Source organism: Palaemon carinicauda, chromosome 17, assembly GCF_036898095.1.
Source record: "Palaemon carinicauda isolate YSFRI2023 chromosome 17, ASM3689809v2, whole genome shotgun sequence".
Classification (NCBI taxonomy): domain Eukaryota; kingdom Metazoa; phylum Arthropoda; class Malacostraca; order Decapoda; family Palaemonidae; genus Palaemon; species Palaemon carinicauda.
Window position 1 is genome coordinate 31,849,937 of NC_090741.1, and position 22,532 is coordinate 31,872,468.

The window sequence follows — 22,532 nt, forward strand, 5'->3', positions numbered from 1 at the left end:
AGGTTGGGACTGTACCTTACGTGAATCAGAACTCTTCGAAGTAGGCAGAATGGTGGAAAAAAATAAGTGTCGAGGCTGTCCCTAGGGTGTTGAAACACATCTTCAAACGCCACTTCTGGGTCTAGAACAGGAGAGCAGTAGATCGGGAGCTTTTTGTTCAGCGATGTCGAGAAGAGGTCTATTGTCAGGGAACCCCTCAAAGTCAGGATCTCCGTCACTATTGGATGAAACATAGACCACTTTGCTCAACTTGACTGCTACCACGTTCCTCTTTCCCAGGATGAAGCGGGCTGAAAGTGTAATCGCGTTGTCCTCTGCCTACTCAAGAGTCCCCACTGCCAGAGTGCACAGATGCAGACATAATACCTCCTTGTATGTTAATGTAGGACACCATGGCAGCGTTGTCGCTTATCAACACCACCAAGTGACCTGCTAGAAGAGGGCAAACTCTTGGAGAGCTAAAGAGGCTGTTCTCATCTCCAAACTGTTTATAAGATCCCAGCTATCTTCCTCCGTCCAGGAGCTGGATATCATGCAATAGCTTAGGTGGGTTCCTCAACTCTCTCTGGAAGCGTCTGAGAAGAGAAGGAACTCCTGAGCATGCAGCGAGAGCGAGCATCCTTGTAGGAGGTTTTCTTCCTCCAACCATCATCTGAGGTCCCTCCTAGATTCTTCAATTCTACGGAGAAGAATGGGTCGTCGAGATGTTGTGTCCATACTGATTTAAGCTCCCATTGAAGAGACCTTAGAAGTGATCTGTCTCCTAGCACCAGCTTCTTTAGAGATATCCATAGCCTCTGTACCATGGTCTTCCACTGTCTTGGGTTAGAGTTCTCTTGCTTGAGGGTACACTTGGGCATGCTATTCTATCTTGTTTCTCTTCCTCTAGTTTTCATGAAGTTTTTATAGTTTATATATGATAGATCTAACTTAATATTGTTAAAGATATCAAAATATTTTATTTTGATTGTTATTTCTTCTCCTGTAGTTTGTCCTGATTTCCTTTCCTCACTGGGCTATTTTTCCCTATTGGAGCCCTTGGGCTCATAGCATCATGCTTTTCCAACTAGGGTTGTAGCTTAGCTAATAATAATAATAATAATATCAAGTATCCCAGGAGTTTCTGTCACTGACGAGCTAGGAGAATTGACTGTTATAAGAAAGGAAGAGCAGCTTTCTAGGAAAACTCTCCCTAAGACAGTGTTGATATCTATCCCTAGATAGACTATCCTCTTGTGTAAGTGACAGGACAGATATCTCCAGATTTCTCATGAACCCCAGGTTCTGACAAAATGAGAGAACCCTGTCTTGGAAGAGAAGGAGTTCTCTTCCGATTCTGCAAGGATCAATCAATCGTCCAGGTAGCAGAGCAGGAGTATCCCTTTGGCGTGAGAAGCCAGATCCCTTTGGCGTGAGCCCATGAAGAGATTACTTTGAAGACCCTTGTGAAGACCTGGGGCACTATCTTCATCATGGTTAAAGTCTTCTTGGCCAAACCGACAATGGAAGCTTGAGATTGGGCCTGGAGTGGCAAAGAATGTCGATTGCCGCTGTTTTGCATTTTGGTGATGTTACTGCCTTTCCAAGGCCATTCCCTTTTCTAATCCAGCTAAGGGCTTTCAGAAAAGTGAAGTCCGGCGGTTCCCCCTCTTCTGTCACAAAAGGACCTTCCTGGAGGAAAGTCTCCTTTAAAGTTTTTCATCTCAGACTTGAAGTCTTTTATCAATTACCTGGCTGTGGCCACTATCTCCATCTTGGTTAAGGTCTCCTTGGCTAGACTGACCATGGAAGCTCAAGATTGAGCATGGAGTGGCAAAGAAAGTCAATCGCTGCTGTCTTGCCTTTTGGAGGTACAGTAATGTTACTGCCTCTTTCAGGCCATTCACTTTTCTAGTGCAGGGAAGGTCATTCAGGAAACTAAAAACTGTTGGCTGAGGAAGATCTTGTTTAGAGCTTTACGACTCTGTCTCAAAGTCATCTTCCTTGGGGTCTTTGTCTCCGGACATATGTGGAGGTTCAGCTGAAGTCTCTTGCTCAGGAATCCTCCCTACTTGCAGCAAACAGGAAAGTTTTGGATCTTGAGGACGGGCTGCCTTAGGGTCTTTGCTCTCTCTCTTACGGGTGATGTTACTGCCTCTCCAAGGCCATTCACTTTTCTAGTACGCTGAAGGACTTTCAGGAAACTAAGAACTGCTGGCTGAGGAAAGTCTCATTTAGAACCTTCCGACTTCAACTCAAAGTCCTCTTCTTTGGGGTTGTTGTCTTCGGACCAATTTGAAAGTCCAGCTGAAGTCTTTTGCTCAGGAATCCTCACGACTTGCAGCAAACGGGAATGTTTCAGATCTTGAGGACGGGCTGCCTTATGGTGTTTGTTCTCTCTCTTATGGGCTCCTGCTGAGAAGAGAGAGAGAGAGGTTTATTGCCGATGTCTTTGGGTCTACTGGTACCCTGTAATCTAGAGGGTAGCTGATGAGTCGAGGATTGGTATTTTTCCTCTTTGCTGGAGGCAGACGTTTTTCAGAAAACTCAATTGCCGAGAGCTGACAGTTCTTCACTAAAGAGATCTCTCTCAAAGAATGCGAACCTCAGTGGGTTCTAACCCGAGTGTTCCCTTTGAGGGGAAATGAATCCTGCCCCTGTTATGCCTTTTTAGTATTTAATTTAATGTAAATGATGCTGGGTGAAGAGAGGGGAGAAACGGGATACTCCCAACTTGAAGCCCATAAATTTGATTGGGAGAGAGCAGCAACACTTCTTCTGAAGAAGGTACCTGAGGGGAAGGCTGGCTTGCTATATGCATTGAAGAAGCAGGTGGTTGGTCTCTTTTGGTAGGAGTAGGATGAGCCTCTGACAGGTGTCTGGAGCGCCTTGTAGGCACATGTTCCATTTGCTCAGAGCAAGGCTTCGATGGTTTGTCAGGAGACGCATTATTTAGAGGGGGGGGGGGGGCTCTTTTACCCCGACTTACTTCTACAGGAGAGAAACACCTGTGGTGAAAAGCTGACAAGCGTTTGTGATGGTCTGCAGGAGAATGCCTTAAAGAAGCATACGCTTGCTGATGATGACGATTTTCGTGTCTAGAATGAACCGGTGAAAAGCGAGGATCTTGTTCTACGAAAGAAGTCTTGTAGCGATTGCCTACGATCGCAAAGTGAGTGAGCGAGCGTTGTCCTCTAACGAGGAAAGATCATAAGATTGCTTGAACACTGATCACAGTGAGACAAGTGTGTATTGTCCTCTTACTAGGAAAGGTCGTAAGATTGCTTGAACAGTGAGCGTGAGCGAGGCAAGCACTTGAAGGGGGGTATATGCCTAGAAGCTCTTTGCTTGCCCAAAGAGATGTGAGGAGATGAGTGCTTGGAGGACACGTGGTTTGAGCGATGAGGCAAGGAGCGTGCAAGAGAGGGGGTTACAGGAACACATCTGAAAGGTGAGGCCCAATGAGATGAAACCTGGTGATTGAAAGGTTGACGAGGTGATGGAGAGTCCCAAAATGCATCTAGAAAAAAATTGCTCATGGCAAGCGTGGCTAGGGGAGACACGTCTATAAAAGAGGGGCAACTGATGACATGCACACATGCACACTAGCTATGCATCTAGAGAAGCGTGCGTCCGGAAGACACACTAAAAGAGAAGGCGAATCTAGGGCAGAGTGTCTGGGAACTGCCTGCCTAGGAGATGTGCATCTGGGTGGAGTGTGTCTACGTGTCTGACGAGGTTTGTTGGTTTGTTGGAGAAAAAGCTCCTAGACAAGAGAGGCCTGAAGAGAAGACTCCTCTGCAGGTGAAACTCCTGGATGAGGTCTTGAACAAGGAGCATCTGGAAGAACGTGCTGACAAATTGTCTCCTGAAAGACTGGAGAAAAGTAGATCATCTACGAGGCGTTTACAATCCGCCTCCAACAAGGACGGATGGTCAAGATTGAGAAACAATTTTGTGAGCATGCTTCGAACAATAACACTTCAAAGGACAACTCCTTCGACGGAGGCGAGAGTCAAGCACTTGCTCACTACATCTTCAACTGGAAAAGCAGGAACTAAAAGGCACTTTCCATAGGAAGGAACCCAGGAGGACCTCCCCTCTGAAGGCAGACTGATAACTCTGCAGGGAGCTCTGAAAACATTGAAAGCGGCTGCAGGAGGGACTAGAAGGTCCAAGGCAGACTGGAGCGGTAGGAGCTGAAGGGTGTTTCCTGTGAGAAAAGCTCTTCCCTTTGGGAAGGGCACCTGGAAGAAGACTCTCTCAAAAAGAAGACTAGAGACTAAACAAACTTCTCCAAGGACACCAGAGGCATCTGTAGGAAGATCTGGAAGTTACACAAAGATTGAAGAAGCAGCAATCGAGGAGCACCTCCCTCGGGAAGGGGGCCTGAGACAACACTCTCTCTCCAGAGCCTACGAAGGGAGACAGGAATTCAGTGGCTTCCTCTGGAAACCACAGGTGTCTGTAGAAATGTCTAAAAGATCCACGATAGTCTGGGGAAGTAGCAGCTGAAGGGTGCTTCCCAAGGGAAAGAGCATCTGGGAGAAAATCCCCTTCCAAAGCCTTCAGAGGATGACTGGAAGCAATGCACCTTTTCTGAAGACATCAAGGGCGGCAGAACGAGGATCTTGAAGTTTCATGACGATCTGGAGAAGCAGGAATCGAAAGGCGCTTCTCTCAGGAAGACACCTATGAGAAGACTCTCTCTCTGAAGACACCAAAGATAGACTGGAGGTAAATGCAACTACTCTAAAGATGCCGACTCTAGAAAGGTCTAGAAGTTCTAAGACAGACTGAAGAGGGATATAGTACCAGAGGCATTTAAGATCCCCTTTCAAAGAGGGAAGATCTGGCAAGATTAAAGAACCATGGAGCACACTCTGAAGAGCTAATGCTCTGGAGGAGACCTACTGAAGGGCAAGGCCCTAGGAGAGCATGCCAGGAAGACCTAATACTTTGGAAGAGACCCCCAAAAGGTCAAAGCCCTTGGTTAGAAGCTGAAGAAAACACTTGCAGTCACCAGCAGCACCTTGCAAGGTGAAGATCATCTACAGGGGAGACAAGTCTCCCTTGAACAGGCAAGGGAAGAACAGGAGAGCCCAAAGAGCTACTGCCTTCTGGGAAGGTCCGCTCCTGCTCCTACTAGGGGTCCTCCAAGGGAATGTCCGTCTCAAAGTCCTAAGGCTCGCTTCACACATGCAGTTTGAAACTGTGATGCAGATTCCCGCATGTCAAAGAGCATGTCTTCACAAGAGTGGTTGTTTCCCGTGAGGTTTATCTGCATCAGGGATCAGAATACTAAACTGTTGGTGTTTGTTTAAGATGGAGGCCGTGACGAAGAAAGTGGTCTTTGTGTATATAATAAACAGGGCGCTAATAGAAGCAACAACGTAAATGGTGGATCCACCTAATAATGATAATAATAAAAATAAATATTTCAGCAACAATCATCCTCATTTCTTTTTACAGGATGGGATCATTGACAGTGTGAAATATTTTCTTTCTCTCTCTCTCTCTCTCTCTCTCTCTCTCTGTGTGAGAAAAGATTGGATAGAGTTTATCTTACGTAACATATAAGAAAAGGAAAGCAATCACTTGTATAATCGTGATCTTATTTTTTTTAGCGAACCTTTAGTACACTGTAGTAATATAATAATAATAATAATAACAATAATAATAATAAGACAATTCATATTTATCACTGAAAAATAGCAGCAGAAGAGGAACGTCTACCCTCTGCAACAGCTGAACAACTTCTACCCCTGCAGTAAAACCTCTTGTCTGAAGGGCGCCATAAACTTTTTAAGCACTGTATTTTAAACCATGCGGCACTACACAGTTTAGCAGTGCATGCGGTTTGGAAATCACTACTGTCCAGTTATTCTGCAGCACGGTTATTTCCCACTACGTGTTAAGGACCAAAAAAAAAAAAAAAAAAAAAAAAAAGAGGAAGGAAGGAAGGAAGGAAATCACTCCCTACCTTGAGAGTTGCCAAGGTAGGTGTTAAGTGAGAGGACATGGTTAAACCACCTCAAAGATAACTTCAAGGGCACTGAAGACTGCTACCCCAAGGACGACAATCAAGTAAGCCACGAAGTCCAGTCCCCCGAACAGTAGGCAGTATAGAAACTCAAAGGCTATGAAAACACACACTTAAAAGAAGCCCTTGGATGTGGTTTAAGTCTCTGCAGAAACCCAGGGGAAAACAGTTGTTCCATTCAAGAAGGAGCTGAACAATCACCAAAACCCTTCAAACAATTCATAAAAATGCTGGCAAATTCTAGCCAGTGAGAATGTCTGTTCTCACCCTTGGCTGAGAACTAAGAGAATTATCAGTGAGCCTGTGGGGGACAGTCGCCTCTCCCTTGTTATAATTTCTAACTACCGTGTTTCAGCTTTGCTGTTATCTATTCCTCTATAGTAAAGGATGATAGGGTTTGTATTTGTGCAGGAACAAACATAATTTTAGGGAGGTGCTGTCTGGTCTCCAAATACTTCCCTGTAAAAGGCTAGAACAGGGCATTTAATACAACATCAACATCAAAGAAATATTGTCTCCCATACTCTAAGGCCAGTGTATCAATACGCAAAGTATGGACTCAATGTGTATAAGAGAAACCCTGGAGTTCAGGCACTACAAAATCTCGACATGACACCTTCAATGCTGAAATTGTCTGGCTATTGGTGACACGTCCTCACTGAGAATCATTACTATAGCCGAAGACTAAGTTAAATGTGCAGCAACTTGTAATGTTAATCCCTTATCATTATTATGGCTACTATATAGCATGAGTTCTCTTGCTTGAGGGTACACTCGGCCATGCTGTTCTGTCTTGTTTCTCTTTCTCTTGTTTTGTTAAAGGTTTTATATTTTATATAGGATATATTTATTTCAAAGTTGTTACTTTTCTTGAAAACTTATTTTTCCTTGTTTCCTTTACTCATTGGGCTATTTTCCCTGTTGGAGCCCCTAGGCTTGTAGCTTAGTAAATAATAATAATAATAATAATAATAACAATAATAATAATAATAATAATAATAATAATAATAATAATAATAATAATAACAACAACAACAATAATAATAATAATAATAATAATAATAATAATAATAATAATAATAATGTGATTATCATACACTTCTTATTTCTACTCTTACTGTCTGAAGATATTGAGTAAAATCCTGAACCAGTGGTAAGTGTCATTTGATGTACAGTATTACAATTAAGGTTGCTCTTCCTATTGGGACTTCTAGTCATGCTTTAGTTTTATTAGAAACTGAAATTGATCTGCCATTTCCCATGACAGTACTATAGCTCCCTACCTATCATCAGTTTTATGTTTGCTTTTAACACTTTTTTGGTTGAAACTCAAAAATAAGAACCAAAAAGCACACATTATTTTTTAATTTTCAGGAGCTTCAAGACTTACAAAAACTACCTAATGATTAAAATTCGCAGAGGAATACTCACATGTGATGTAAATGAGGATGAATTCTGACTGTTGCTCAATGGAGAAAGTGGTGCACGGTACAAAAGGGGTCCATTTGTCTCGCATTGACCGCTATGCTTCCTTTTCTTTGAGTTGAGACTCGATAGGTCCCCATTTCTGCTAATTGCAGGATCACCTTCTAAGTTCCTTTTCAGGATCTGACTTGGAGCTAGGCTTCGCCTCTGTAATGAGAAGTAGATGGTGAGATAAGGTGAAAGATGATATGGAGAGAAGAGATTTGGTGAAAGAGGATGTCTTTGATTGAAGGCATTGGAGAGGGCGCATCAGGTAACTGACCCCTTAATGTAGAGACAACGATGGGGAAGAAGAAGAGATATGTATTTCACTGTGCTTGTGAACTATAAATATTAGAGAAAATGTGGAAATAAATCTATAATTACAATGAAATCTCATTTATTTAACATTTTACACAAGGATACAAAACATTAAATCCACAAAATTTAAAAATAATTTGTATTTTTCCTAACTATAGAAACCTGGGTCCTTTGATAGGAGAATGATTTCAGCAAATCTAAAAACTCGACAGTTAAAATATATAACGAGATGTTACTAGTTAATGGTGGCTTGCCAGCTCACAGAGAATAGTAAATCTTGAAGATTAACAATATTTCTTTAATCAAATTTGCCTCCAATGAAGGTTCTAAAGGCTACTCATGAATAGCAGAGGCAAGGGACAGTGACATTGCCCTATTAAGTAGGACCATGCCCTAGGGACCGACCATATACAGTATGCATATGATCAGCGCCCAAGCCCCCTCTCCACCCAATCTAGGACCAAGGAGGGCCCGGCAATGGCTGCTGAGGGTTCAGCAGATAGACCTATAGGTTCCCCCAAACCCCCATCCTTAGCTCACAAGGATGGTGAGGTTGCAGTGACCAAAGGAACTAAGGAGTTTGAGCGGGATTCAACCCCCAGTCTAGCAATTTCCAGGCAAGGACGCTACCACCAAGCCACCACAATACAGAAGGGTATAGGTTTTCACTTCTCTCACAGGAATCAGGGGAATTTATCTCTTACACATATAAAGTCTCGGACATATCATACACAATATCTTATAAAAAAAAATGTGTTAAAATTTGAGGGGTAAAATAAAATTTTTTAGAAATGCTTTGTATTTTTCCTAACTACAGTATACAACTGTGTAGGAGTATAATTTTAGCAAAGCTAGAAGCTCAGATATTAGAATCTAAAACAAGGTGGTTGTACTGTAGTTACTGGTAGGTGGTAGGGAATCCTATCCCCTGCCAAGCTCACTGAGTAGTCACTTTAACCTTCACCTAAGAATTGACGGATTGATGAGGCAGGACATATAATTCAAATTAGTCTAGTTTGTAGAGTTCTCTTGCCTGAGGGTACATACACTCGTGAACACTACTCTATATATTTTTCTTCCTCTTGTTATTTTGAAGTTTTTATAGTTTATATATAAAAGATTTATTTTAATGCAGTTACTGTTCTTGAAATATTTTAATTGTTCATTACATCTCTTGTTGCTTATTTATTTCCTAACAGTATAGTATTTCCTTTCCTCACTGGGCTACTTTCCCTGTTGGAGCCCTTAGGCTTATATCATCTTGCTTTTCCAATTAGGGTTGTAACTTAGTAAGCAATAATAATACAGTTAGGAAAAAATACAAATCCTTTTTAAATCACCTTGTTAATAGACAGATAGCATCTTCAACCTGGATAACTATAGTCCATTTCTTTTAACGAGGCATATTTGCACCGACTCGCAGCGGTGCCCTTTTAGCTCGGAAAAGTTTCCTCATCGCTGATTGATTGGACAAGATAATTCTAACCAATCAGCGATCAGGAAACTTTTCCGAGCTAAAAGGGCACCACTGCGAGTCGGTGCAAATCTGCCTCGCTAAAAGAAATGGACTTTAGTCTTTGTGGATCATGCGGCCTGGCAGAAGAGATCTAATACGTGGCTAGAGCTTTGGGGTAAGCTGGTGTTGGCAATATGCCTTTCGAGTTGCCAGAATTGGAATCCATAGGAACTTTCAACTAAAGAATCACTCCCGTAAGAGTTTGATCAGAGTTGTAACCATGTACCTTAGCAGGAGATCGAGGTCTGGGAGGAGGATTTCCTGTCTGTCGAGGAACCGTAATGGCAGCCACTAACTCCTGAATCCTCTTCGGAAGAACAGGGTCATCGACAGTTTTAGATGCACAGTTCTTGGGTAGTGAACTCAAATTCTTCCACCCTCGGGGCTTACAAAAGAAGGAAAAGGAAGCTAAAATACTAGTAGCCTCCTTCTGAGGAGCCTCCACAGGCTGTGAAGCCTGCATGGGTTTAACAGAAGCAGCAAATGGCTCCAGGGGCAGAATGGAGGCAATTGTCGACTATTTTAATGACCATTAGTTGATAACTGTCAACAAACAAGACATCTCTCAGAGATTTCGATCCCCTGTTCATCCTCAGGTGAAGGGTGTCTCCTGGAGGAGGCGTAATCTGCCCTGGTTTCTTCCATCTCTTGGTCACCTTAATTGAGACAATTCCCAATTGTTCCGACATGGGATCAGTCTTGGAATAGCCAGCCTTTGAATCTAGATATTGTTGATATCTAGACATGTGAGCAGGAGACTTGTGAGTGGGAGGTAGCACCGGTGTCAATGAAGGATCCACAGGGGTTGGAGGAGTAAACTATGCTTCCCTGGAGACCCCGACACTGTCAGAGGGATGTTAATGGGTTTGTTCGATCTACTGTATCTGGCAATCCTGCCATCATGAGAGCGGTCATAGCCAGCATGACAGCTTTTTTGAGTTCCAGAAACCATGGCAATCCTCTTTAAAATGAGGGAGCGGCCAATTGTGCTTGTGACTGAGGAACATGCCCCTGATGGATGAGAGTCAACCCCTCCCCTGGCGAACGTAATACCAATCGTGCCCATGGCGTTGTAGTGGAATGTGCCGAAGGAGGATAAAATGGAGCACTGAGGCAGCGATATGCAAACTGTATCGCGAAAGGTAAGAGCGCGACCTTGAACTGCAAGCATGCACATCTGCTACTGTATCGTGTACAGTAAGAGAGTGAGACTGAATTACATTTGTTGGTGCATGAACAACCTCGAGAGTTCTTTCAGAGTTCGCTAACAGTCTGTAACTCTTGTTCGTCACTGCGAGAACGAGCATGCTTGGATGGTGGTGAACGATGCAAGGCTGGTTTTGCAGAAAATGCTTGCAAGAGTTGCAATACATCTAATCAAACAGGCAGAACTCCTGAAGAAGTAATTGCATGAGGTGAAAGCCCAGAAGTTACAAGTAAGCGAGACTTGGAGAGAATCGTGGTGCCTGGAAGCAAGGTGGTGGAAGGCGTCTTTGGCTGTGGGGAGTCATCAGAGATGATCACTGGAGAGCTAGTGCGTAGCGGTGACGAATCACATGCATGCTTATGGGCAGCTCCAGGGGTAGATCAATAAAGAGAGGACAATCTCTTGCAGCAGCGAGAACATCTGCTGTAGTACCACTAAGGGACAGCAAGCTCATATGGAACCTTAGGCTGAGCGAACTTAGCGCACCAAGCAAACTCAGCTTGCTGAGCGTAATCTGCGTGCACGGTCACCCCGGGAGGTGAGAGTGCTAGGCAAGAACTTGGGAGAGAAATAGCCTGCAGAACCTCAGGTGGGAAAGGAACTGCAGAGGAAATTTCAGCTAAGACTACAAGATAGATTGGAAGGGACTCCCCTCCAACGGCTTGGGATGGGGAAGGGCTGAGGCCAGCCTCTGCAGAGGTAGATGGGCGCTCCTGCTGTGCCTTCAGCGTCAACATCTACAAAAGACCTTCCTTATTGGGGGGAATACAAAAGCCCCAAGGAAGGTCACAGCTAACACAATGCAATAAAAGAGCTGGACTTACTTCGAGGAGAAACTGCTACTGCTTTGCTAGGGGAAGCAAAGGGGTCTTCCTGACAAGAGGGTTGTCTAGGGGTTAAATGGTCATCGTTACTGTCTGACTGGCCACCGGAGGAAGCTTAACGGGAAGAAGCAGGTGGGAGAGTACTAGCCGCAGGAGAAATATGTCAGGATTTCTTCGACTTTGAGGATGAACCTGAAGGCAAAGAATCCTTTTAGACTTCTTCCTGTATCTATTGTACCACTCCCACTGGAAGCATGGCCACTCCCGGTACTCATTGCAAAACGCTTCCTTGCAGGAGTGTCGTCTGCACAAAGGGCAAAGTTGATGAGGATCCGTCTCTTTAGCTGACATAAAGGTGTCACAAGAGCGACTCAATTTCCCAGAAAAAAAGCAGCATGATTGCAGTCCTCAAACTACAAACACACAAAAAGAAGAAGAGATCAAAGTTATTATAGCCAATTAATAGTCAGGTAAACCAGGAGAAAGAGATGTGAATGTTTTTACTCAAACAGCCAAATCAAAAGTGAACTCAGCTACTGGGCGAGTGTGTGAGCGTACAGGTTGGTCTACCAAGCCTAACTAACAAAGGGTCATTGACACCTTAAGGTCAAGTTTTTATGGCTAAACCAGGTCATGTTGAATCATCTCGCCAAAATAAAGAACGAAGGTTTATATTTGAACGGGAGCAAATGTGGTTTTTGTAATCATACAAAGCTGAGACTTTTAATAATATGACTTTAGCAAAGGTAGAACAGCCATTAAGATTTTAAAAAGGTAAACATAGCTGTTGTTGGATAGAGTAAGGCCCCCCCACCCGACTGGTAGGCACTACGTTCACTTTGACCTAGGACTTGTGGGGTGGTTGGGGCATATGTACAGTGTAAATTAAAGGTCTCTGGTTTGTATGGTTAGGAAAAATACAAATTGAATAAAAAATTTGTTATTTGTTCCAGAGACCTTTAAAAGAAGACTCACCCCTAGGAGGTGTCATAGGCAAATGAATAGAACATACTAATTTCTTCACCTAAGAGTGTGGAGAAGGGAGTTCGTTGTTTTTATGGGACAGGAACACTATTGTGTGCGTCATGTGAGATCTTCTGGCCAGTTCTAGGTGATCGTTTTCATCTAGATGTTCCTGCGCATGGAGGAGTCAATGAGGTGTCTGGGGAACATAATTGTTGTTCTGACAGGCGTCCTAGAACCTCGTATCTCAACACCTCCAATGAGGGAGGGTTTTGGTACAGCACTGTGCTACTCCTCCTGAGAAACCAGGAGAAGACTCAATAGACGCTTCCAGGTCGGTCGTCCTGTGCCTCAGAGAACACTCCTTCTTGTTAATGGCAAGCTGCTCCTCAGAAGGGGAAGAAGGTCCATGAACAGACAAAGCAGGTGGAAGGGAGCAACCACACTTCTCCTTCACTGAGGTCAAGTGTTTTCTGGCTACATACTGACTCTCAGCAACAGGAGACGATAAATCATCTGCGGCTGCATGTAATGACACGTCAAAGGGAGTCACATTACAGCTCTCCTCTGGAGACAAGCGGGGAGCAGCAGCATGGCGAGAAGACCCCAGGCTCCTAGCAGCAGCTAGAACCTCAAGAAGTTTCTCCGCCAACGGGTGAAATCGAGTCCAATAGCAGGGCACAGGAAGTCCAGGTACTTGCAAATGTTGTCAGCGATTACAGCGGTGGGAGAGCTTTGGGCGAGAGGCAGGGGGTTATTCCCTTTGCTAGTGGGGGACTCTGCTCCTGTCTTTCTTAAAGCACTCAAAGAAGGAAGTGCAAATGCTCTTTTTTACTTCTGATTTCCTCTGACAGCCTCAGCTTTGGAGGGAGAACATGAAGCAGACTTTAAACTTGAAGGAGGGATGAAGGAGCTCTCAAATTTCTTAGGTATCAGCTTGGGCATGCCCAAGACTGACTTCGAAGAATCTTGCTTAGACTTCTTCCTCTTCTTCACAATCTCAGTCAACTGGACAGGAAGCTCTTCCCTACACTCTGAAAAGGGGGAATCCTGAAGACAGTCACTCCCCTGCAGAAACTACAAAGATGATGAGTCAATTTCCAGTTTACTCATATACTGTACTAGCTACATCCTTGGCAAAGTTTATCAGAACACAGGCCGCATTGCTGCCCACGGAGCTGACATCATCAATAGCAAAAAAACCCTCCACACAATATGAAAAGAACAATTAGACTTTGACTAGAGTCAAAGTAGAATGCCGAGATATGTCAGCACAGAATGGCGGCCGAAGTCGAACTGAAAATAACGCTACCTGTCTGGTGGGCGGGGATTACACGCTACCTGTCTGGTGGGCGGGGATTACCCGCTACCTGACAGCCAGCTGTCTTTACCTTGTTAAAAAGCCCAAAGGTCAAAAGTTTGTATTATGTATTGGAACAAATAGCCAAGTTTGTCACAACGAAAGTATGTCTCTATTGCCTAGCAGTTGAAGTCAAAGTGGCTACTTAGTGAGCTAGCGGGGGGGGGGGGGGGGGGGGGGGGGAGAAGCCCTGCCACCTGCCAGTAACTAGAGACACCTCGTTATAAATTTTGACAGCCGAGTTGCAGCTGTTTATATTCGTGTAGGAACAAATGAATTATTGAGACATGCTATTCTTTACTATAACAGTAACTACTGTATATTCTGAAGGAATATTTGCATACAGTACCTTAATAATCACATTTAATTTGTTTTAAACAGCACAATATCATACAATGATCCTAAATGAATTACAATAACAACAGGTATTTTACATGGCCATTATAATTTCAATGTCAGGAATCTACAAATCAGATTAATCAATATTCTAAACTTAAGCAGTTACATTATAAGAAGAGGCAACACTATATAAAAATAATTATTCCCAGTTAACAGAAAACAAAAGCATTTCATATGAATCATTTGGCTACACTTACTAATAATATACAGTACACTACTTCCCACTTACCATAATGGAAAGGAAGATAGAAAGGCTGTTAAATCGTATCTATCCCATAACTATTCCAAACGCACTAAGTCAACATCATCGTTTGGATTTATTAAAGCTCCTCATCTTAATTAATCTGAAAGAAAGAAGCATAATTTAAGATATATCTTTATAGATTAAGTAAATAGGAATACATTGTACTTTTAAAAAAGTTAATTTTTTGGGGTAAATTACATTAGCATTACAGTATACATAATTTGTAATTATATATCTGTTATCAAAACTCTTTACATGTAAGGGTTGGAGGAACAGATTGGGAGCTTCAAGTACAAAGTACTGTATATGACATAATTTTCCTAAGATAGTCATCATAAAAATAGTTCATAAAGAGAAGAAATTACTATTGCTAAAATATTGTTTTAATTGATGTTAATACTGTACAAACATACTTTATCCCTTCAAATTTTGGGGTGTTTGTTCAACTTTTAAAACCTGCTATTTCAGCTACCATCTCTAGCCTTAGATTATATAAAATAAGGATTTATGATAAGTTTGAAACAAGAGTTTGGGCATCTTTGGAAATTAATCTGCTCAATACAATCATTATCTTTGCTGTTGCGACATGATGATAACTTAATTTCAATGTTAATTTCCATTCTGATGTCAAGGATTACCCGGTAATTATTCTGGCAACACCTAACCAAGCCTGAAATTGAACCTCCTTCAAATTCAGTCAGGGGAAAAACTCAAAATGACAAATTTGGAAGTAATATGACAAATTCGTAGATAATTTGTATTTTTCCTAACTATACAAACCTTAGCTATCTAATATGGGTAATTACTTTCAGCGTAGCTGAAATGACGAGCCATTAGAATTTTAACAAGGGTTTACTACCCCACCGCTAGTTAGCGGGGGGGGGGGGGGGGTAGGGAGAGTAGCTTGCTAACCACCCCCTCACACACACCTGTGCTGAGTTCACTTTGCTCAGAGGTAGGACTTCCCGGGGGATAGGGCTGGCGGGCAAGTTTGATCAAATAGCTAAGGTTTGTATAGTTATTATTATTATTATTATTACTATCCAAGCTACAACCCTAGTTGGAAAAGCAAGATGCTATAAGCCCAGGGGCTCCAACAGGGAAAAATAGCCCAGTGAGGAAAGGAAATAAGGAAATAAATAAATGAAGAGAACAAATTAACAATAAATCATTCTAAAATAAGAAACAACGTCAAAACAGACATGTCATATAATAAACTATCAACAACATCAAAAACAAATATGTCATAAATAAACTATAAAAAGACTATGTCCGCCTGGTCAACAAAAAAGCATTTGCTCCAACTTTGAACTTTTGAAGTTCTACTGATTCAACCACCCGATTAGGAAGATCATTCCACAACTTGGTCACAGCTGGAATAAAACTTCTAGAAAAATTCAAATTATCTATGAATTTGTCATTTGTTCCGTAACTGAAATACAAACCATGCTATCTAATATGGGTGACTCAACCCTTAGGAAGGGTGGTAAGGCCCTGCCAGTACTGGATTTTGGCTTTGCCCGGGGACTCAATATCTGAGTGTGTCAGCACTCAACAATAAGGAGTCCCTGCACCTCGCTAGCACCTTGCTATGCAAGGGCTGCGGCCTACGTAAGCTATGTGTGAAGGTTTGAAGAGTGACTCGTCCTAGGAAGTTGACCTAAAGTCCTTTAGATGGAAACTTTAGGCTAGGACTCTCCCAATACCACCTCGTCAGGGTATGGGGACGTGACAGTATTAACTTAATACTAGGAGCACAAGGAAACATGGTTTACCTGCAGTGGTTTGAGGTCAGCTGTGCAGAGAACCCAGGATGCTGCTTTCCCCAAGAGAGGGGAGGATGAAGAAAAGAATAAGGGCCAGACATACCTTTTCATTCATGCAGACTAAAACCGGGTAACAATGCCCTCAACCCTCTGCTACTTGTCCATTAAGGAGCCTGAGGTTTAAACCAGCTGTTGTGCAGCCACCACAGGACCGATAGAGAACGTATCGAGTCTCCTGTGGGTCATGTCTTGCAGGTAGTAGGCTGTGAAGGTCGTCTGACGCTTCCACACCCCTGCGTCACTGAGAACTTCTTTTTGAAGGCCAGGGACGTAGCTACGCCCCTGAAATCATGTGCTCTAGGGCGACGTGACGGAGGAGGGTCAGGATTCAGGGATAGATGGATTACCTTCCGAATCCATGCTGAGATGGTATTCTTGGTAACCCTCCTCTTTGTCTTCCCAGTGCTCACAAACAATGCCTGCACTTGGGGAGGAACTGCTGCCGTTCTTTTAAGATATAGCCTCAGACTCCTTACTGGGCACAGTAGGAAATGGTCTCGGTCATCTGTTACAGAACGAAAACTCGAAACCTGGAAAGAGTCGAACCGTGGGTCCGGCACTCCTGGATTCTGAGTCTTGGCAACAAACTCAGGGACAAATCTGAACGTTACCTCCCCCCATCCCCTTGAATGGGCGATGTCATACGAGAGACCATGAAGTTCACCGACTCGCTTGGCCGAGGCCAAAGCTAGTAGGAACACCGTCTTCCAAGTCAGGTGGCGATCTGAAGCCTGGTGTAATAGTTCGTAGGGAGGTCTCTTAAGAGACCTGAGAACTCGAACCACGTTCCATGGAGGAGGTCTCACTTCCGACTGAGGGCAGGTAAGTTCATAACTTCGTATGAGTAGGGAAAGTTCCAGCGAAGAGGAAATGTCCACTCCTTTGAGCCTGAAGGCTAGACTTAAGGCTGAGCGATAGCCTTTCACTGCCGAGACTGAAAGGTGCATTTCTTCTCGCAAATACACGAAGAACTCCGCTATTGCTGGAATAGTGGCATCGAGTGGAGATACCCCTTCCACAACACCAACCACAGAAAACTCTCCACTTTGCCTGGTAGACCCCTGCGGATGACCTTTGCAGGTGTCCAGACATCCTATTCGCAACTTGTTGCGAAAATCCTCTCTCTGCGAGGAGATGCTGGATAGTCTCCAGGCGTGAAGTCGAAGCGAAGCTACGGCTTTGTGAAAGATGTTGGCGTGTAGTTGTTTGAGTAGCTTGTGTCGTGGAGGGAGTTCTCTCGGAAGTTCCGTTAGGAGTTGCAGAAGGTCCGGAAACCATTCCGCATGATGCCATAGCGGAGCTATTAGGGTCATCGAGAGATTGACCGATATTCTGGTCTTGTTGAGTACCCTCCTCATCAGACAGAATGGGGGAAAGGCGTAAACGTCGATGTTGTCCCACCGTTGTTGAAAGGCATCTTGCCAAAGTGCCTTGGGATCCGGAACTGGGGAGCAGTACAGCGGAAGCTTGAAGTTCAAATCTGTAGCGAACAGATCCACAGTCGGGGAACCCCACAAAGTCAGGACTTTGTTGGCTACTAGATGATCCAAAGACCACTCGGTACTCACTATCTGAGACGCTCTGCTCAGACTGTCGGCGAGCACATTCCTCTTGCCTGGAATGAAGCGAGCCGATAGTGGAATCGAGTGGACTTCGGTCCACCTCAGCATCTCTACTGCGAGATGGAATAGCTGCTCTGAAAAGGTACCTCCCTGCTTGTTGATGTAAGCCACTACTGTGTGTTGTTGTCGCTCATCACCACCACAGAGTAACCCGCCAGGTATTGTTGGAACAGTTGAAGAGCCAGGAATATGGCCTTCATTTCTAGCAGATTTATATGGAGGCACTTTTCTGATTCTGACCACAGGCCTGAGGTCCTGTGGTGCAGAACGTGCCCCCCCCCCTTTCTTTGAAGCGTCCGAAAACAGCATTAAATTCAGCGGGAGGACGAGAAGATCTACTCCCTTTCGTAGGTTCTCGTCTGTCAACCACCACTGAAGGTCCGTCCGTTCAGCAGGACCCATCGGGATCATGACGTCCGGGGAATCGTGTCCTTGATTCCACCGGGACTTGAGTCGCCATTGCAGAGATCTCATTCTGAGGCGACCGTTGGGAACTAGACGGGCCAGGGATGAGAGGTGACCGAGGAGACGTAACCATGATTGGGATGGGAGTTCCTCTCCTCTGAGGAAAGGACTCGCGACCCTCCTCAGCCTTGCTATCCTGTCGTCTGATGGGAAGGCTTTGTGGAGATTGGTGTCTATTATCATGCCTAGATATACCAGTCTTTGAGTAGGGAGCAGAGAAGACTTCTCGAGATTTACCAGGATCCCCAGATCTTGGCAAAGTCTCAGAAGTTCGTCTCAGTGTCGAAGAAGGGCTGACTCCGAGTCTGCTAGGATCAGCCAGTCGTCCAGATAATGGAGGAGACGGATGCCGATCCTGTGTGCCCACGATGATATCAGGGTGAACACTCTAGTGAAAACCTGAGGTGCTGTGGAGAGACCGATGCACAGCACCTTGAACTGGTAGATCTTGTTGTCTAGGCAGAATCTTAAGTACTTCCTTGAAGACCGATGGACTGGGATCTGGAAGTACGCGTCCTTCAGATCCAGTGTACACATGAAGTCTTGAGGTCTCACTGCAAGTCTGACCGTGTCTGCCGTCTCCATGCTGAACGGGGTCTGCTTGACAAACCTGTTCAGAGCTGAGAGGTCGATGACTGGTCTCCAGCCTCCAGACGCCTTCTTTACAAGTAAGAGTCGACTGAAGAAGCCTGGGGACCCGTCGACGACCTCTTGGAGAGCGCCCTTCTTCAACATGGTCTCGACTTCTGCCTGAAGGGCTTGCCCCCTTGCCGATCCCATAGCAAGGGAGCTTTAACGACACTGGATCCGCTGTCAGGGGAGGTAGAGATATGAACGGGACGCGATATCCTTGACTGATTACGGAAATCGTCCAGGAATCGGCCCCGAGTTGCTGCCACCTGCTTGCGCAACTTTGCAGGCATCCCCCTACTGGTGGAAACGCAGGGGGACTGCCAATCCTAGCGTTTACGGCCTCGGCCACTCCCTCTAGGATTTTTCCCTCCCCTGGACGACTTTTTACCTTTCTTGGCTTTGACAGCGAAGTCTCCTGTCCCTGAAGGCTCCTCTCGGGGGGACTCATGGACGTTCTCCGAGGGCTTGGCTGGCTCTGGTCTAATCCTCGAGGACGACCGGAAATGTCTTGGAGTCCTTCAACTCCCTCCTGGGAGGGATACAGGACTCCAGAAGTGATGGTGGGAGGCTCTTCTCCACCCCTACCCGAGAAGACTTCTCTGCGCGAGGTAGGGTTTCCCTCATTGGTGCGATGGGGGAACGCCTCACCTCACGGGACTCCCCAGAGAACGGGAAATCCTCGTCCGAAGGGGGGTGATGACGGTGACCTAGCCGAGCGTCGTCACACAGCCTCGCGCGTGGGATCGCGTTGGTGGTCGTGCGATGAAATTCCGCCTAAATCGCGCTCAGGCGATTGCTCGCGCGTTGGCGCGTGGGCGAGTGATGGCGCGCAGGTGAGGCCGCGCGTGGGCGAACGATGGCGCGCAGGTGAGGGCGCGCGTGGGCGAACGATGGCGCGCAGGTGAGGGCGCTCGTGGGCGAATGATGGCGCGCAGGTGAGGGCGCGCGTGAGCGAACGATGGCGCGCAGGTGAGGGCGGGCGTGGGCGAATGATGCCGCGCAGGTGAGGGCGCGCGTGGGCGAATGTTGGCGCGCAGGGACACGTTCTGGAGATAGAGGCGAGCGCGCAGCAGGCTGAATAAGCTATCGCGCGCGTGAAGGCGATTGTTTGCGCTCGAGCGGGCGCACTGGATCATGCTGAGCCCGTGAGGGCGAACATGTTGGGCGCGTGCGCAGGGGAAATATCCCTTGCGCGCGGGCGCGCACATCTAGAACTGCAACCAGTGGGCGCGCAGGGCGCACGATGGCACGTAGGTGAAGGTGCTGGCGAGCGCCGACGAGCAGGGGAAGAGATTATCTTCCCCTTTGCGCCCATATCCGAAGATCGTGGGCGCGCAGGAGAACGATGGCGCACAGGCGAGAGCTGGCGCGTTGGAGAAAGCTGGCGTGTTGGAGAATGCTGGCGCGTAGGCGTGCGCTGGCGCGCAGGAGATCGTGGGCGCGCATGGTGTACATCAGGTAGAGGGCGCGCAGTGGCGCGCTGGCGGGCAGGAGAGCGTTGGCGCACAGGTGAGCGCTGACGCGCAGGTGAGCGCTGGCGCGCAGGTGAGCACTGGGGCACTCTAACAGGCTCTGGAACATGAGCGCGCCTGCACGCAATTGCGTGCTGGCGCGTAGGAGATCGATGGCGCGCAGGGGATACCTGGCGCATAAGGGACTTAGTCTCTAGGAGAGAAAGTCCCTTGTGCCCCGAAAGGACCGATGCCCGCTTAAAAACAGGATTCGTGGGCGCCCACAGCGCATCAGCAGCCAGGAACGGCGACGGCAGGTCAGCAGGTCTGGCGGGAGGAAGGTCGGCGCATCCTTTGCAAGGACGACCTTCCACCGAAGGAGATCACGAACGATCTGCAGAGAGGTCCAGGGATGTAGCTGGCAGGGTCAGTGATCGACGACGAGGTTCCTCTGCAGCAGACTGCGGGGATGACGAGCCGAAGAGGCGCCTCCTTACGCCCTTGTGGGGCGAGGGAAATCCTTTACGGCGAAGAGGAAGGCGGGCTTTACGCCTTATACGCCCTCTGGGGGCCGTAGGGTCAGCAAGCTGACCAGCAGTCCTCCGAAGAGGAGTCTCTGTCAGTGAACTCCCCCAAGGGAGAGAATCACCTGCAGGAGAGACCGTTGGACTTAGTTCCTCCCTCGAAGGATGTTCGGATGGGGGAACTAAGCCTTCAGCTACATCAGGAGCAGAGGTTTGACTCAACTCGTCAGAAGCCTCTGCCACAACAAAGTCGACGATAGACAGAGGATCGACCTCTGCTAAAGTCGGCGACTGTTTGACAGCTAGTCCTAACTTGATCATGTCAAACAAGGCTTCCTTGGAGGGCAAACCCTGAAGCCCCAAGGAAGCCCAAAGCTGTAAGAAATCAAGGTTAGAAACATTAACATGAAAATCAATATCCTCCCCTGGAGGAGGAGGAGGAGCTGCCTCGCTATGGGAGGCAACTCCCTCTCCCAAACCCCGAGATTTGTCAACAGAACTGCGGCCTACGCTACCACTCGACAGTTTCTCGGAAGAAACCGATCGAGTGGGAGCTTCGGAGGAGGTTTGGGGCACGGAAGAAAAAGCCTTGGGCTTTTCCCCCTTCAAAGAACTCTTCGAAGGAGAAATATCCCTTTTGGACTTCTTCTTCCGGCGCCGGTAAAACCTCTCCCACTGGGAGGTAGACCACTCCCCACACTCAACACATACATTATCTCTATCACACCGTTGGCCCCTACAGAGCGGACATAAGGTGTGATGGTCCGTTTCGACCGCTGACATATAAGATCCACAAGGGCAGTCAGGTAAACCGGGACACTTCCGCATCACAGAGGCCAACTTCACAAACACTCTGTAGAAAAGAAAAAGCAAACAAAATGGCTGTCAGAAAGGCGAGGGTGACAGCGGACACGTCCGTCTAGCACCCGAGCTGAGAGCAAAGTGAACTCAGAACAGGTGTGTGTAAGGGGGGGGGGGGGGGTAGCAAGCTACCCTCACTACCCCCCGCTAACTAGCGGTGGGGTAGTAAACCCTCGTTAAAGTTCTAATGGCTCGTCATTTCAGCTACGCCGTAAGTAATTACCCATATTAAATAGCGTGGTTTGTATTTCAGTTACGGAACAATTGTATTTTTCATAACTATACAAACCTGAAGTTCTTTACGCAGGAGATATGATTTAATTATGAGCTGATTTAGCCATAAAAGCTTTCATGTGAAGCGTCAACGACCCTCTGTTAGCTAGCAAGGGGGGTTATATCAACCACCCCACTACCACACTCACTTTTGATTGCAGGCAGGATATCTGCGGGGAAGGGGAAGGTGATGGCGGGAAAAGTATGTGTAAAGAACTTTAGGTTTGCATACAGAAGTTAGGAAAAATACAAATAACTTCTAATTTTTTCTTTTCTTCCTTCACAAATACAACACTGAATAGTCTGGCTTATATTCTACACAATCTCCTCTTTCCTCATACACCTGACAACACCAAGATAACCAAAAAATGTTATTTTCATTAGTAAAATAAATTTTTGAATATACTTACCCGGTGATCATGTAGCTGTCAACTCCGTTGCCCGACAGAAATCTACGGTCGGGATACGCCAGCGATCGCTATCCAGGTGGGGGTGTACTTCAACAGCGCCATCTGTGGTCAGGTACTCAAGTACTTCTTGTCAACAAGAACTCAATT

At 46.0% G+C, this 22,532-nt stretch overlaps 1 protein-coding gene across 1 annotated transcript in view; it reads right to left on the reverse strand.

Moving 5' to 3' along the window:
• The window catches only part of okr (DNA repair and recombination protein RAD54-like okr), a 127,321-nt gene that overhangs the window by 94,757 nt on the left and 10,032 nt on the right, over positions 1-22,532 (reverse strand). The window contains exons 2-3 of the mRNA XM_068390821.1: positions 14,306-14,420; positions 7,454-7,654 (exon numbers count right to left, since the gene is read on the reverse strand). Of these exons, the coding sequence (XP_068246922.1) occupies positions 7,454-7,654; positions 14,306-14,308 (204 nt within the window). The 5' untranslated portion in view covers positions 14,309-14,420. The remainder of the gene's footprint in view (positions 1-7,453; positions 7,655-14,305; positions 14,421-22,532) is intronic.